This window comes from Amphiura filiformis, chromosome 17 (assembly GCF_039555335.1).
Source record: "Amphiura filiformis chromosome 17, Afil_fr2py, whole genome shotgun sequence".
Lineage (NCBI taxonomy): Eukaryota > Metazoa > Echinodermata > Ophiuroidea > Amphilepidida > Amphiuridae > Amphiura > Amphiura filiformis.
The window spans coordinates 55473215-55490843 of NC_092644.1; the positions used below are offsets into that span (position 1 = coordinate 55473215).

The window sequence follows — 17629 nt, forward strand, 5'->3', positions numbered from 1 at the left end:
TTACTTCTGTGGGCCTTGGAACTGGTAAGTTTTGGCTATCGAACTTTGGCTACTTCTTCTGCCTACATTTGCTGTTTTTGTCCCCCTGCATACTGTCTAGTCTGCATTTTACTTGTTTCCCCACATCAAGTTGGTGTACCTTGCTTTTTTTCTTTCCTATACTGCTTACGTCAGTTCTGCATAATGGAAGTGACAATAGTATATAATTCATGCAAAGATTATTATAAGTTGATTGACCAATTACTATTCGTTTTTTTGCTATTTTTAGCGTCAGCGTGTATTCCGCGCGAGTGCAATAGTAAATTTTTCATTACACTCACCACTCACGTGCCACCCACTAGTATTATTCAACCTTGTGATATTTATGGTGATCTTAATTATCTGCTTCAAAAGCAGGATGTCCAGGTAATGTTCTGAAAGAATTTACCTATAAACTCATTAAGCCCGTTGGTGATATTATTAATATTTCTCTCAGAAAAAGGAAGCGAATGTTGTGTCTTTTCCAAAGCACATCCCTTCCATTGACAAGCTCAGGCCAATTTATCTTACAGAAGCTCTTGCAAAGGTTGCTGAAGGTCTTGTAGCCAAATGGGTCCTTTTAATGATTCAGCCTCACTTTGATCACAGACAAGAAGGGAAAGTCACCCACTCACTGGCTCATTGATGTTTACATTGTTATGTAAACAGAAATAAACCTACTCTAACCAAAAAATCTGTCAAGGTCTGTAACTTCAAACAAATGGACCAGGTAGTGTTTCAGGCTGATGTTACTAAAGCACTGTGTACTATCTCAGATGAGTTAACTTCAGATGAGTTAGTTACTGAGTATGACTCTAAAGTTCTAACAATTCTTGACCAACATGCCCCTGAGAAGCTGAAGGTGCTTACAAATAGACCCCGTTTTCCCTGGTACAGTAGTGAAATCAAGACTGAAACACAGGTTCGCCGAAAATATGAACGTAGGTGGCGAAAATCTCGAACGTCTGAAGATAGGAAGGCGTACAGGCATGACAGGTTAATCAACTTATTGAAACTAATAAAACCAAGTATTACAAAGACAAATTATCTGATGCTGACACAAAGGGTGTGTTAAATCACTTGGAAGAGCTGTGATATCTCCGATCTTAAAGAAGCCATCATTAGATTGGAACAATTTAAAGAATTATAGGCCAGTATCAAATATTTTGTTTGTGTCAAAAGTTATTGAAAAGGTTGTGACAAACCAACTTAACGACCACATGGCCAAAAATGATCTGGGTGAAATCTACCAGTCTGCATATAAGTCAAATTGTAGTACAGAAATAGCTTTACTCAAAGTAAAAAGTAACAAATGTAAAACGCTTTGGAGAATGAAAAGATTATGCAGTCAAACACTCCAAAGGTTTGAGAGGACACCAAAGGATTGAAACAGTCGAATTTGATCGCAGACGGCATTTCAAAATTGAAATACAAGACGACACACGCAAATAATAGAATATGGACAAGAGATTTATTTTTCTCACGTCACCTCGCCAGAGTGTTGATGAAAGACGAATTATAGGACTACTTCGACTGGGACGTCTTTCGGCCGTTGACTTTCAACATTTTGTGAGACATTGAATTGGATGCCTTGAACAAAATGTATTTAGTAAGAACAAATACATCAGCTAACAAATACTTTGAACTGCCAAGGTAATGTGACATTTTACGCTGTTTAGTTAATACCAATGACCAATTTCAGTGGAAATGGAAAAAAAACATGATTTTAACAGAAAATATTTTATTTGCAAAACGAAAGACTCACGACCGCTAAAGTGTCTGGACGCACTCACTAGTGGAAATTTATAATGAGAATTATCTCAAAAGCGACGAGAATTGGCCAAAACGATGATGGTTGAAAATGTTCTCATTTCTATGAAGCTTTAAACCTTGTGGGACTGAGCGGGGCATGCTTTTGCAACTAAATGGATGAGAAATACTATTGTCGTATTAACAACCTGTCACATCGCTTTAAATGAGACAATTTAACATGATAATTAGTAAAGCATGCTCCGATCAGTTCCACAGGGTTTGAATTTTCATAAAAATGAGAAAATTTTCAATTCTCAACGTTTTGTCAAATCCTCGTCGTTTTTGAACGAATTCTCTTTTTAAATTTCCACTTGTAACTGATTTTTTTTTATTTGTCGCATCATCTGTTCAGATACTTTACGCATACTTTTCCGCTACAATTTACAACTAATGCTAATTTATCATTACAGAATGCTAAATGACTCCGATAGCGACGGATATTGACGTTTCACGTATTTATTGTGGGACCTGAGAGCATATCAGACACATTTGAATTGCGTTTTAAAAACGAAGAATGTCCTTCTGATATCAAATAATTTTGATTTTTTTTCAATTCGGATATAATACAAATTTTATGGCATATTATTAAAATTTGATATTTTTGATATATAATAACCGTCCTCGAAGTAAACTTTATAAATCTAATGATATGTATTTAAAGTGTATGTAGCTGGGAGGAAAACCCATCATTTGAAAACGTGGACCTTTCGTATTGAGGATATAGTCAATTCCAGCTAAAGCGGGACAAAATTCTCTCTAGATGTTAACTTTCCACTTTAAAATGTCATTAATAAAGGAAATCACGTTATTGATGGAGCATATCATGTCACGTCCAATGTGCTCTCTTTAAGCATATAGGCCTTTACTAGCAAGTCATACCAGGGGACAAGTTATGATGGCTTAAATGAATTGGCGTTACCCACGAATTCAAAGATAAAGCACCATATATGTCATTGAATGTCCTTCAACCAAAATGAAATTATTACCGTTAGAAAGACGTTTGCATGATCTCTCATCATATGTAAAACGATTGAATTCCACCAAAGTTTGTGGATTCTAGAGGCCATTAAGTCAATTTGGCTAATAATTTTGTTACCCGCGTATCAAAAATAAAATGATCGTTCTGAAAATGTTAAGTGAATATGCCATAAATGACTATATCATGAAATGAAGTTTCGTTCTATAATTCTGAGGTCCAAGTGATTATTTTATGCAAATACATTTTACCCATAAAATTCCATAAAATCAAATTTGACGTTACCCACGTATCAACTGTTACCCACGAGTCCAGCAAATATAATTGCCATAACTTAAATTAACATTTAATGACTTTGGACACTGAATTTAGTTTGACAAGCGCTTAAAATTATAAATCGTAAAAATACGTTCACCGCTTTAAAAAAGAATCTACGACGGTTTAAACTTTTGATACCCACGAATCCCGAATAGATGCTAACCTTCAAAAACAAGGAGATTGTTTATTTTAAGTTTAAATCAGCACATATTCAAGCCATGGGTATGTAATAATTTTTACAGTACTTACAGTTTATGCACCTAAGAAACGCAAACCCCAAACGGTACTATAGTACTTATAGCTTTACCCACGAATTCGGCGTTACCCACGAATCCAAGGATTTACTCGAAAATTATATGTTTCTTATGCATCTTAACATTTTGAAAACATGCGAAATAGGTTCCAAAACAGTCCTGTTTAATAGCGTCCTCTTGAAGGTATACTGAAGCTGTATCATGAAGTTTTGATTGATTATCCTAAATTACCATTTTTGGGGTAAATGCAATTGGTTATAGAAACGGGAATCATTGAAACACAATGGAGGAATAACCGGATGATGGTTTCCAACCTTCTGTAATATTTTCTATTTTGCCGCTTACCAATACATACCTTCAAATATGTGTTACCCACGAACATTTTGGTTACCCACGAATCCCTACTTAAATTATAGTTAACAATGTATTGATAGTGTTTTAGTTCATAGGAACTGTCAAACACGATTTAATAGAATATTGCTGCATGAAAATATGGAATGATTTTTTAAATTAAAATTCATTTTAGTGCCATTGCAGCCTGAATTATTGACATACGGAAAAGTAATTTTTATTTTTATTAAAAAATTAATAGGAATTGCTATTTTCAGACGCTGTTACCCACGAATCCATCCGAGATCCTCATCCTGCGACGAGATACAAAATCTAACTTTATATTTATCTGAAGCATTTATTCTAATCTTTCGAAATAATACAGTAATGTTAAATGACAGCCACTTTGGAAAGAGTTCGAAGAATTGACACAATCTTAACTGTACACCTGGTTCTTTCTTAAAATTTGTAATAACCAAAATATTTCTTTGTAGATATATGTAATAAAATTCTATTTTACGTTCAAAGTCTTCACCGATTTCTAGTGTATTGTGAGTCACACATAAAATATTGAAAGATATTAAAGAAAGTGAAATTTTATGGCGTACAACAGGTGAAAAAGGCTTGAATTCGTGGGTAACATGCATATGCGCATTTAACACTTTATTTGGTCTAGCAAGAAAAGTTATTTTTCAATCCGATGGCACTTCCACCTAATGATTCACTAGATATGATCGTCTCATTTGATAAGTCTAGAATTGAAAAGGAAAACATTTTTAAAATGGCCCCCAGAGAGAATTTTGTCACGCTTTGGCTGGAATTGACCATATACATTTTAAGTACATACCATTAGATTTATAAAATTTACTTTGAGGACTGTTATATATCAAAATAATAAATTTTTAACGACTTGCCATAAAATTTGTATTATATCGCAAATTTCAAAAAATCAAATATACTTGATGTCAGAAGGACATTTCTCGTATTCAGAGTGCAAATTGTTATGTTTGACGTGCTCTCAGGTCCCACAAAAATACTGTGCAATTGTTGCTACCCCAGCCCTTCATGGTATAATAAAAGCAATATACATGATACAATACAAAAGTAGAGAAAACCAAATTATATACAGATCACCATATGCCTGCAGCTCTTAAAACTAACAGGGAAACCTTGGGTACAACTGACAAAACTAGTGATTATAAAACAATAATTTACAAAATTTAAAAATAACACCAAATTACACAAGCAACAACTTAATGACTGCGCATTAGTTGTTTTGAGGGTAATGTGAAATGTCTAAACATTGTGCCTGGGAACCGAGGAATATCCCGAGGGGCGTAGCTGCGAGGGATATTCCGAGGTTATGGTGAGCGCTTTTGAGAGACGCACTTGATGCGACCTGCACGCGATACCAAGACGCTAAAGATGAGACGCAGAATTGTAACAAAACTTTTAGGTAATTTCATATAAACAATTTTGATTTGGCTACACTTACGCTGGGATCACTGAATGTGTCTTTAAGTACAATAACAGTAAGTAGCTATTTTTAGTAGTAGTAGTAGTAGTAGTAGTAGCCACTTGCTGGCATGTCAGCATCAAGCACAACCATTAGTCCGGTTACATTTTGGATGAAAAATATCTCTACCAATGAATACTAAGTTTTATACGAAGCCAAGATTCGTAATACATAATCCTACACTTATTTTCTATGAAATTACTAGTATTACTATCGTCTTGAGAGAGGAACTGTTTTCTATTTTTGTCTTTTTCCTCATCATCGATAAAATGGCTCTGGCAAAGCAAACCTGGGAACATAAAGAAAAGGAAAGTGCTTACATAAAACAAGTTTATAACGGGAAATAATGGATTAACATTTTTAAGTAGCTAAGTAGCTAAGGCCCATGTGGCAGAGCGCACTTTAATTAAGGCAAGAGATGATAAGAGATGTGTGCAAAAGCAAACAAACAAGGGACTAAAAAATAAACGGAGAAAAGTCTTTACATCTTTAGGTTTAACAAAGGATGGATCAGGGGTTACCAAAACTTACAGACACTATTGCAAAATTATTCTGATAAACCAGATTGGAGAATATAAATGAATTTTGGGTTAGCAAGGCAGATGATGTAACCCGGTGATGTACCATTGATTATCTATAGCTAATGGCGAAATCGTAGAAAGGTTTTAAACTTTAAAATAACTGCAGTGGGCAGATATTATATCTTCTTTAAAAATGAAACGGAAGAGGTGGATAAATATACATAAACCCAGCTTTATATGTTTCAATAAGCATGGGAGCTTCTACTAACATCAAAGAAACATAGCTTCACTCAGTGTGCTCTCATACAGGGGTGGAGACTTGGACAACATCTAAGGTTAGTAGAGAATATCACGTGGCCAGGATTATTGCAGTGGTGTACAAAATGTGACCGTACACCACGAATGAGTTAAATGTCCTCAATTGTATTCTGAGTTACAGTGTAAAATGGGCATGAAGGTCATATTCATAGGTATTTCAATTTGGTGCTACGTGTATCTCATTAAATGAGGTACAAGTAGCACCAAATTGAGGTACCTATGAATACGACCTTCATGCCCATTTTACACTGTAACTCAGAATACAATTGAGGACATTTACGGCTCATTCGTGGTGTACGGTCACAAATCGTTTGTTAAAATCGGTTGAGAATTGAAGAAACGGTGATCAAAGCCAAAGGAAGGAACGAAATAAAGTTGATTTTAATGTTCTAATCAATGAAAATAATGCTGGTTCTCTTGTTCTCTTGCGATCAAAGGCGGACACGGACAAAGTACTAACGTCACTTTCTCAAGAAAGCCAAATGGTATAGATAGATGTATTCATAAAACAATGATAACTTACTGGTTCATATCAATAGGAAAAGATTGCAGTGATTGCGCATAAATGTCATTGTACCCTAATTGCCATGATGGATCAGGGAACGTTATCGGGGGCAGGTAAATCTGTGGTGGACGGGATTGCTGAAAACGACGGCGACGACGAAGATACACCCCAGCACACAAACACACTGAAGTAGCTGTCACTCCAATCACTGATGCAATGAATGATATAGCAATTATAACTCCATCATCTAACGAATGAATACAATGAAATTAGAATAACATTAGAAAAAATTAGAAAAACTTAATATAATATCCGTAACTTCTTCAAGTTATACCTCATTTATCTATTTACAACGTAAAATCTTTCGTATAAAGATGTACCTAAGTTATTTGCAGGTTCGGGTAGAAGTTCACATCTATCGCCACCATATCCAGGCTGACATCTTAAAAAATAACAAGGCAAGAAAGTTTGAGCATATCAAAGTTTTATATGTTTAAATATTGCATTATTGACTAGATGTTCAATTTCAATTTCGTTTCGTGACCAAAGATTAAAGTAACGACTTTCTAGAGTGAATTGGGTTAAGTAAAGTTTTCTAAACTATCTGCTATTCATTTCGATGTATAAACCATGGGTATGCCTTATTACCAACCCATTATTCTGGTCTATTATACCCACAGAGGAGAAAAAAACAGAGAGCGTATCACCAGTCAAAGTTCCCGTGTATAGAGGCCGTCAGCCTTTCGCCATCTTGTGGGTACAAATGCTACGTGTGTTCATGCGTCGGACACTACGCGCAGGGCGCAGCTTGCCACGCGCAGCTGCTAGCTGTTATCACGCATCATCACGCATGGAGATCGAACGACCATCGCAGCGTGTACCCACAAGATGGCGGCATATGACGTCACGCTGACGGCCTCTATTGTATGCGGTGTTCTCGCATATATTCATGAGGGCCGATTGTTCTATCGTGCCTTCGCGTACGCGATAGAGCGTTGGGCGTACTTTCGCGATTACGCGATAGACCGTGAAGATACGCAGTAATTGTGTAGTAATTTCGTCATGGAACAATCGGCCCTCATTTTCGGATGATGCGGATACTTTGACTGGTGGTACGCTCTCTGTTTTCTCTGTGATTATACCCCTTTAGGTTTAACTGTTCTTTATTTTGAAGAATCAATAAATGTCGGGAAATGTGTTGTATTTGTCAGGTCAACGATGTGAATGATGACAATTATAGCTGTGTTGCAGACGATGATCGTAAAATTGATAAATAATGATTATTTAAGAAATTGAATATCGACTCTCCTACCTGCAAAAGCTTTCGGCATTGTCAGTATCAGGATAACAAGTAGCTCCATTTAGGCAAAATCTATCTGGACAGAGACCTAAACATAATAACACACAGTTCAACAGAGTTGATAATCAATTACGACCTCTAGATGAATTCTAGAAGAGTTATTCTGACTGTTTAAATGAACGACATAATATCGGTTCCATAACCTTTTCGAGTTAAAGCTCTTTTTTTTAAAATCTGTTTACAAAGTAAGTAAAATCTTTCATACAAAATATGTACCTAAGATATTTTCATCATCACATCTTTCGCCACTATAACCAGGTTGACATCTTTGAAAAAACAACAACAAAATATCAATATGTTACATGTTTTAATATTGCATTATTATGAGAAGATATTGAAGTTTCTGACGACTTTCCCCAACACCACTCTGGTCTAGAGTGAGCTGGGTTAATAAAGGTTGTCCAAACTATCAGCTATGCTGTTCAGTGCGATGTATAAGCCTTGGGTCTGCCTTATTAACAACTCATTCTGGTCTATTACACACCTTTAGGTTTATAACAGGAATTAACAACTATCGAGATTTAATAAAATTTAACAGGTTTAAAATCGAAGACACTATGTGAATGATGAGAATAGCTGAATTGCAGACGATGATCTTCAAATTGATGATTTAAGAAATTGAATATCGACTCTCCTACCTGCAAAAGATTTCGGCATTGTCAGTATCAGAATAACAAGTACCTCCATTTAGACAATATCCATCTGGACAGAGACCTAAATATAATAACACACAGTTCAGCAGAGTTGATAATCAATCAATTACGACCTCTAGATAAATTCTAGAAGAGTTATTCTGATCGGTACGTAACCTTTTCAACTTCAAGCTCTTTAAAAAATCTTTTACAGAATAAGTAAAATCTTTAATACAAATATGTACCTAAGATATTTTCATCATCACATCGTTCGCCACTATATCCAGGTTGACATCTTTGAAAACACAAGACAAGAAAAATATCAATATGTTACATGTTTTAATATTACATGTATTTAATATTATGAGATGAGATGAGTATAAGCCTTGGGTCTGCCTTATCGCCAACTCATTCTGATCTATTACACCCCTTTACGTTTTACTATTCTTTATATCAGGAATCAACAACTATCGAGATTTACTTAACAGGTTTAAAATCAAAGACATCATGTGAATGATAAGAATAGACGAGTTGCAGACGATGATCTTCAAATTGCTAACTTAAGAAATTGAATGGAGACTCTCCTTACCTGCAAAAACTTTCGCCATTGTCCGAATAACAAGTGCCTCCATTTAGACAAAATCTATCTGGACAGAGACCTAAATATAATAACACACAGTTCAACAGAGTTGATAATCAATCAATTACGACCTCTAGATGAATTCTAAAACTTATTCTGACTGTCTCTTTTGTATATTGAACTCTACACCGTATGAACAGCTTACCATCAGGTACGACATTGATGTTATTGCTGTACACAAAGCCAACACTGTTTTTTGTTGCAACCCGAAAAAGGTAGTTTACGTAACCAGATGGCGGACTGATCTGGATCCTTGGAACCGTTGTGGTACCTCTGAATACTGTAAGATCAGACACCGTCACCAACTCATACTCGTAACAGATGACACCTCCTCGTGTTCCACAAGGTGGAGCACTCCATTCTAAGACGAGGTCAAATGGGTTGTAATACACAATACCGATGTCTGTTGGGGGCCATTGTGGGACTGTGTGAAAAAATGAAGATTAAATCAGTGAATGCGTCATCATTACGTCATATGATATATAAATACCTAGACCAATCACGGACCAGGGATTTGGACGAGCTTCGAGCAAGCTGGAGGAATGACGGCTATAAGCAAATAAAAATATATTGATGTTTGCGTTCGTGGCGTCCTTTTTTATCAAAATTATTTGTGCCGAAAAATTACGAACATTTGCACTTTTCTTTCCATTACCGTAATACAGTGCGCAAAATAATTAAGGTACCAGATATGTCCACTCCTGTGTATCCTAAGCAAAGACAGACGTGTCATGATTGGAGCCAGCAGCCAATAGCTGCATCTTTTAGCTTGCAATATAAGAATTTAACAAAAATATCCCATTTTCAAACCGTTCCACGGATTCAATCATTGAGCTATGTCCACTGGTGAAAAATTTAAAATGAGAATTCTTTCAAAACTATGAGAATTGGACAAAAGTATGAGAATTTAAAATTTTCTCATTTTATATAAAATTTTCTCATCCAAATGAATAAGAAATATTAATTACCGTGTCAACAACCTGTCACAAGTGGTTAATTTTCTCATTTAAAACAATGTGACAGGTAGTTAACACGTTCATTGGTATTTCTCATTCATTTGAATGAGAAAATTTTATATAAATGAGAAAGTTTTAAATTCTCATACTTTTGTCCAATTCTCATCGTTTTGAAAGAATTCTCATTGCAAATTTTCCACTCAAGAATTCAAGAATTATGAAAAAATAGCTTTCAGTTTGGTTCAGGCACTAAGAAATGACAGTTTCGACGATGCTGTTCTTTCAGGGACACCCTGTAGCGCGCCCCGTTTTTTACCTTTAATATGAATTACACAGTCGTGCGTTTCTCGCCAACTGGGGAATAGCTATGATGAAGGTACCTATTTAGCGACGTACGATGGGACCTGTCGGTATATTTCATTATACTTGAAGAGTTCAGAAGCCGATAAACGACGTTTACTTCTGGAATTAAGATCACCAATATCTGCCTGATAATGCCAGCTTTACATTGACACCCTGTTATAAACATTTTAAATATGATCAAGTAGCACACATTTTCTTTAAATATTTGCGCATATCTAAATTTAATATAACGGTTTTGCATCTGAACTCTTCCCTTGTTTTTGTTTTGTTAGTTTTAGTTCACCTGAGTCAGGAGTAGTCCAGGTTTCTTCTAATACAGCATCCACGCCAGATGATGTCTGACCAGTAACAGATACCGTGTACGTAGAACCACCGCTAAGATTATTTAGCGTGATTTCGCTTTCACGAGTAGAAATGCGAGTCGAAGTATCGAGAATCTGAATTTCACACTGCTCTAGGTTTAATAATCTATACTCAACAACAAAATCTGTAGACGGACATATTGACAAACTTTCTTGCCATGAAACTATCGCAGTAGAAGCTGATAGTGGCCTGATCATTAGTGACGACCCAGGACGAAATGGATCTGCAAAATATTTGATAACAAATTATTAAAATATTTCTTAAATAATTTATTCAAACATACAAATGCCAGTATTGATGATAGGTGAGGTTGAAAACTCTTCTAATAAATTCACTTCCGCTATATGAATAAATGTTTACTCTTTTAAGGGATCTAGAATGAGCGTTTTAAGCGTTTCGACAGTATTTTTTGTGGGACATGAGAGCATATCAGACATATCGAATTGCATTCTGAATACGCAAAATCTCTTTCTGATATCAAATAATTTTCATTTTTTGAAATTCACGATATAATACAAATGTCAAGAAATCCATCACTTTAAATAAAGATGCAAGATGCTTCAGCCGACACTCATTAGATGTAAATAGATTGCTTATTTGACTTACTTGGTGACCCCTCAGTTAAGAAGGTGAAAATAGTTTCGGGTCCAACGCCAACCGCTGTTTTAGCAGCAATTGATAATTCGTATGTCGTGTCGCATTCCAAGTTCAATATTTGAATTATGGTAAGTCCGTCTTCTTCAGCTTCAACCTCGCCTATATAACAACAACAAATGACATTAACAACGAAACGTTGCATCACTTGCATGTTATTTGACTATAAGGAAATATTAGTTTGATTCAAATAATTATTTGATTTAGTTCTCGTTTATGGTCATAATAAGCTTCTGCCTATGTATATAGAATTATTAAATAGCTCTAGTCTTTGTTTGCTTTGGCTAAATCCTGTTCCAGTGGTGGATTACAAAGCATTGTATTTTGTCTAGGTATGTATAACCAAAAATGAGAAGACATTCCTGAACCTCGTTGACTTGGGGATGATTTGAAATGACCGCCAATAATATGACTGTTTGATATTTATTACCAGCAATGTGGGAAAAGAGACATATGTAGAACCGAAAAGGGTATACCATTTTGTTGAAGGAGCAAAGTTGATCAAACCATAATCCCGCTTCCGGATATCGTTTGAAGTCAAATGATATACCATTTTAAAGCTTATGATATATATTTTCTAAACACGAAATAAAACAAAATTGACCGGGCCGAATTTACGGCACATTCGTGGTGTACGGTCACATTTGATTTGACAATTTAAACCTTTAACCAATGACTTACCTGTAATTACAATGTCAGTCTGCCTTTTGTTTGAAAATCGTATCAGTCTATACACATACGATAAGACCACTGGCTCATCGAGGACACACGGATTAGCCATGATCACAACGACCACTTCATCAAAAGATGCACTGTAGGAAACGATTACTGGCTCTGCGGCTAAAACGCAAGGGAAATCAAAGAATGTTAGGTTTGCTTCTTTTAAATACCGTTTTATATATTTTATTGTTTGCGTTGTAGCTGCAGCTGTGTGCTGACACAATCAATGCCATAAAAATGTCTGTTTAAACAATTAAAATGTTTAAAGTGGAATGTGGGAATTCTTCCGATATTATAAGAACAAAATACTGACCTAGACCAGCGTCACCTCTGAAATCTTTCTGCGCATAGGGCCCAGTACCGGCAGATGTTGTCACGGCAACTTCAAATGTATAGTCTCCGTCACAGACTGGTATGTTAAAGGCCATTATTAGGTCATTTGTCTCCCCAGTAATAATCTGACCATTAGACAACAGTCGATAGGTGTAGGATTGTGTCACTCCTCCCCGTGTTCCACAAACACACTTCTCCCACGCAAATGTTATGGCTGAGCTGCTTGCTTCTGTTATCATCACGTTGCATGGTGCAGATGTCGGCACTTCATTTTAATAAAATAAAAGCAATTGTGCCGGTAATTGAAGGCACTGGTGGAATACTAAAATGACAGTTCTGTTAAATTGAATTTTGTGCGGGGTTTTGCCTAAACCAGAACAAGTGTTATTTAATTTTTATACAAATCCAGACTTGACTCTCTCAATTGTGAAGTGTAAAGGAAGAAGTACTCAAGTGCATTACCTAGGAAATGAAATAAAATTTAGTAGAAGGAATACTCGTGTGTAACATAGTAATGGATGGAATATTAATGTGCAGAATTTTGATTTCAATTACATTTCGAACATCATGTTACTGCAAATATGAATTTACAACAAAAAAGATTGCATTGCTATGTTTAATATGCAGACCCACATGCAAAATGCGCGTGATTACGACGAGTGATTATCTGCAGAAATGTGAAACCTTACAATACAAGATCTGTTAGGCTTACTTCTTCCACGGGAGATGCCAGCTACAGCTTTGAATGTGTAGTAGATTGGTTTTTTTTTAATGCCACCTACCTGTAGAAATGCTTCCATCGACTACTATCTCAGCATAAGGTCCAGTTCCTATATCAGTAACAGCCGCAACATAGCATGTGTATTGAATATCGCAAGATAAACCGGTCACGCTAACTATCGGAATAGCTACCGGTGTCGTCATAGGAATCGTCGATGTCACCCCGTTACTGCAATAATAACTATATGAAAGGATTTCACCGTTCCGAGATCGACATGGAACTTCGGTGATTGCCAGGGTAACAGAGTTATCCGTCGCAGCGTTTATAGTGAGTCCCGGGGTCCCTGACGGAGCTATGGAGGAATCAGCAAAATTCAATTTAGATAAACGTTACTTATCTCATACTAGTATCATAAACTTAATTATAGGCTGCTAAAATAATTGTTTTAAGATATATTGTCCGAATTTTATCTAAGTAAAACAACACAATATCAATTCTTAAGATTCAAAATATGACTATTAATATAACGATTAATATGTCGTCCACAAGTGTACAAAAAAAGAGAAGCAGAACAAAATAGGCAAGTTTGCGTATAAATTATTTTTGAAACAGTCTAGAAGCCCAAAAAAGGTTAAAACCCGCATATAGTCCGAAATGATAAATCTACTACGAACGCTTCCCCTTGGCGTTTGGAACTTCTATACTCCAACATTCAAATTCGGAAATTCTCATAAAGGTACACTTACCTGCTGCATTAGTTGTATGTGAAACATCTAATGATTGGCCAGCATTGATAACAGATGAATCTACCGAATCAATTAGTCCGGATGTCACAGTGATAGTATAGTCGGTATTCGGCAACAGATCGAGATCTGCGAGTTGAATACTATTCAGATTCTGCCAGTCTATCGTCTTGGTATCGCTTCCACTTGCAACGCCGTTACATTGGCCTATATTTGAAGGAACAGCCGTAATTGTAAAGACATCCGCGTTGCAGGTAACTGTTGATGCATCCCATGTGACTGAAAGCTGATCAGCTGAGATTACTACATTGCTTATACATGCTGTACAAATGAGACATGCTGTAAAGTAAAGGAAAGATATGGAGAAGGCAGAAATGATGAAAACAATCTCAAAATATTTGTAGGTCTCCATTTATGCAACTGATCAGTTGTCAAGGGGGAAACGGTAAAAATGTTTCTGGTAACATTGCGTCTATATCAGTGCGACCACACATTTTCATTATACGACCATGTGTAAGTACATGTCTTACTGCTGACTCGTCAGCTTTCGGTTCTATTAAATTGGTAAAATGTTTTAATTCAAAGATAGACCTTTTACCTGATTAAGGGCTCACATACCTACCTTTGTAGAGTATTTGTTTTGGGACCTGAGAGCACATCAGACACTAGGGCATTTAGAATTGAAGTAACGTTCATCTGATATCAAATAATTACATTTTCATTTTTTTTAATTCGCGATATAATACACATTTTATGGCATATTATTAATTTGACATTTTTGACTTCCCGCGTGGTTCATTAATGAAAACCACGATTTCTATCATTAAATATAAGAATAATTTTTCTTTTAATGTAAGCTTATAATAAATATTGTTCGGTATTTTTGGAAACATCATGTCGGGCTTCATGTCTTGGAGTCTTACCTGCATGCGGCAAAATCAAAAATTTTCGCTTGAAATATTTCTCCAAAACAGTGGCACATAATACTTGTTATGAAGAGCAACTAGTCTCTGTAAACGCAACGCAGTATGCTTTATGTCTGCGTTTCTCCTCTATCGGACTTCTATTTCATGTGGCATCGTACATTCGATCAGGGAACTTATGACTATCGGGAAATGCTGCCACTGAAAGTCACGAAAAGTCACGCAACCGTAAGTGGTATATCATATCTATGATCTGAATTGACATAGGTCAATCCTTCCTGCCATAGGTGCCATTTTGTTTCCTACATAATATTATTCCCGTGTTGTAATACAGACTTGACATTTAATATGGAATATTTTTTCGCAAAGTTCCAAGACTGGTCTGGACGGAGTCTGCGTAAACCGCACGGGCTAAATATCAATTATGGTGTGTCGAGAGATGGTATCAAATAGTTGTTGGATAGAAAACGTGCTTTCCATAAGTTTACATTATGGTGGTTTTAATGCAGCGAATTTGCCTAAAATGGCTGATTTAGGGAGGCTGAATTTGAGTTTTGTGGGGGACACAATTTCGGACTTTATGCAACATCGTGCTGTTATTATCAAATTTAAAGGGGTTTGAGGTGATATTTCCGAAACTTTGTCAGCAATTGGCATTCATCACAGCTGAAATACACTTGTAATGTATCAATTTTTTGAACACGGAGGAGCTTAAAAATAGGGCTCTTAAGAGTGGTACATACTTTTTACATACTAGTTTGAATGGCCCCCTGTGGTCAAATGTTATAAACTTGGGGTACAAAAACAACTATCTGTGACATTCACTTCTGGAGTATAGGCAAAAAGGTCAAAGGTCACCCTGTGACCTCCACAGGGATCAAGACCTAAAAAATACTCCGATCTTTATGAAAATATAAGTCTCAAATATTTTCGTCTTCTATAAATAATTAAAAAAAATAATAGTTTGCTATAGCTAGGGTGTTTCGTTACCATGGTACCATGGTGATAAAGGTCAATGTCCATTGAATCGTGTAGACCTGACCCTTTTTTCTATGTTACCATGGTTACCCAATACCCATTTAAGGAAACATCATACACAATACAAACTATTATTTGTCTGCATGGATTTTCTATGATGAACAATTTCAGACTATTTTGGTAAATATCGGAGCTTTTTCCAGGTTTTGACACCTGTGGAAGCTTGTGGAGGTCAAATTGTGACCTTTGACCTTTTTGCTTATAATTCCAGAAGGGTATGTCGCAAATAGGTAAAAGTATGCTTTTTGTGGATCGCCATGACAAGAGGAATAATTTGGTTTAACAGTGGTTTAATACAGTGTTTCACACCCGCGAGGTCCCCGGTCCGATTCCCAGCTTTGCCTACTTTTTTTCAATACGTCGTATAAAAGATAAGACTAGCAAAATGATCTGATGGTGCCCACCACGGTAAATTTTCTAGAATACAAAGTTAGCCTTCTGAACATTTGTGATTACTTACCTGTTACCACGACAACGTTATGGTTATTATCTCCCGCCCCGGCACTGGGATACGACACAGTGAGTTCAGTTTCGTCTCCGTTTCCAAGTCCATTCCCTGTTCTTGCCACGGTGTATATATTGTTAGCATTGTCATCAAAATCATTCATATAAAGTAAGTCATGGTAAATGAACACACTTCGAAGACCACCAGTACGGCCTGGAATGTAAATAAATATAAAGTATAAAGCATCTTATCTGCTTACCACAACCGTTTTATAAAAGACAACAAACTTTTAAAATATTCAATGCTATTTAAGTTAAGTTAAAGGTCATATATATTGCTCGGACAACATCATATCACTGGCAAGCTAATATTATAAGGACAATGAAAATGACTCCTTTTTGAGAAATATAGGTCGTTTAAAATTGATATACCGCAAAAAGCAACTGTATGCGATGAGTTCCTTCGAACGAGACAGATTTGACCTAGAAACCACAGTGACGTAAAAATATGAACACGACCAGCTTTGAGAGGATGGACTGCCAACACTGTCAATGCACATATCGTATACTGATGTTTCTATCGGATAAAAAAACTCTGAATCAAGTATTACAAAATTAATGGTTTTTACACATATGGCCCCTTTTTATTATATATTATTAAAATTCATATGTATATCAACTTGATGAGAAATACTTGGGACTAAAATAAAAAAATATATATTTTAGAGCAATTTCACCGTACGATCAGAATTAGCATCCATGACAAACCATTTACACACAAACGTGCTATAGAAAAGGATTTAATATTGTATTTATTATGCAAATAACCAATTTCCATGGTCCATATATATAACTGTGTGCATCAATCTGGAACTAATCTTCCCAATTTTTCGTGGTAAATACATCAATAAACATCAAAGTTTTCTAGAAACTTGCATAATTGCATATTTGCATAATTAATGAGCTAATTTGCATAAATGCTAATTAATTATGCAAATATGCAAAATAGGGGCGGCCTCGCTATATGCTACATTAAAACATATTATAAACACTTTGACCAAGTTTTAAGGCAAAAGTATGCAAAATAAAAGTACCCTGAACATTTATGCATGACTTTTTAGCAAAATATTGGCAAAAATATATGTTAATGAGCTTCGCCACTCATTTTAGC

The 17629-nt window shown here is 35.8% G+C and overlaps 1 protein-coding gene across 1 annotated transcript in view; it reads right to left on the reverse strand.

The window, feature by feature from the left end:
- Nucleotides 1–4533: 4533 nt before the first annotated feature.
- The window catches only part of LOC140137310 (uncharacterized), a 31315-nt gene continuing 18219 nt past the window's right edge, over nucleotides 4534–17629 (reverse strand). Inside the window, exons 5-20 of the mRNA XM_072158952.1 lie at nucleotides 16475–16672; nucleotides 14057–14392; nucleotides 13372–13662; nucleotides 12570–12854; nucleotides 12218–12376; nucleotides 11489–11638; nucleotides 10803–11105; nucleotides 9346–9624; nucleotides 9150–9219; nucleotides 8806–8855; nucleotides 8567–8642; nucleotides 8145–8194; nucleotides 7881–7956; nucleotides 6949–7010; nucleotides 6587–6815; nucleotides 4534–5513 (exon numbers count right to left, since the gene is read on the reverse strand). Coding sequence (XP_072015053.1) covers nucleotides 5483–5513; nucleotides 6587–6815; nucleotides 6949–7010; nucleotides 7881–7956; nucleotides 8145–8194; nucleotides 8567–8642; nucleotides 8806–8855; nucleotides 9150–9219; nucleotides 9346–9624; nucleotides 10803–11105; nucleotides 11489–11638; nucleotides 12218–12376; nucleotides 12570–12854; nucleotides 13372–13662; nucleotides 14057–14392; nucleotides 16475–16672 — 2645 coding nt within the window. The 3' untranslated portion in view covers nucleotides 4534–5482. The remainder of the gene's footprint in view (nucleotides 5514–6586; nucleotides 6816–6948; nucleotides 7011–7880; nucleotides 7957–8144; nucleotides 8195–8566; nucleotides 8643–8805; nucleotides 8856–9149; nucleotides 9220–9345; nucleotides 9625–10802; nucleotides 11106–11488; nucleotides 11639–12217; nucleotides 12377–12569; nucleotides 12855–13371; nucleotides 13663–14056; nucleotides 14393–16474; nucleotides 16673–17629) is intronic.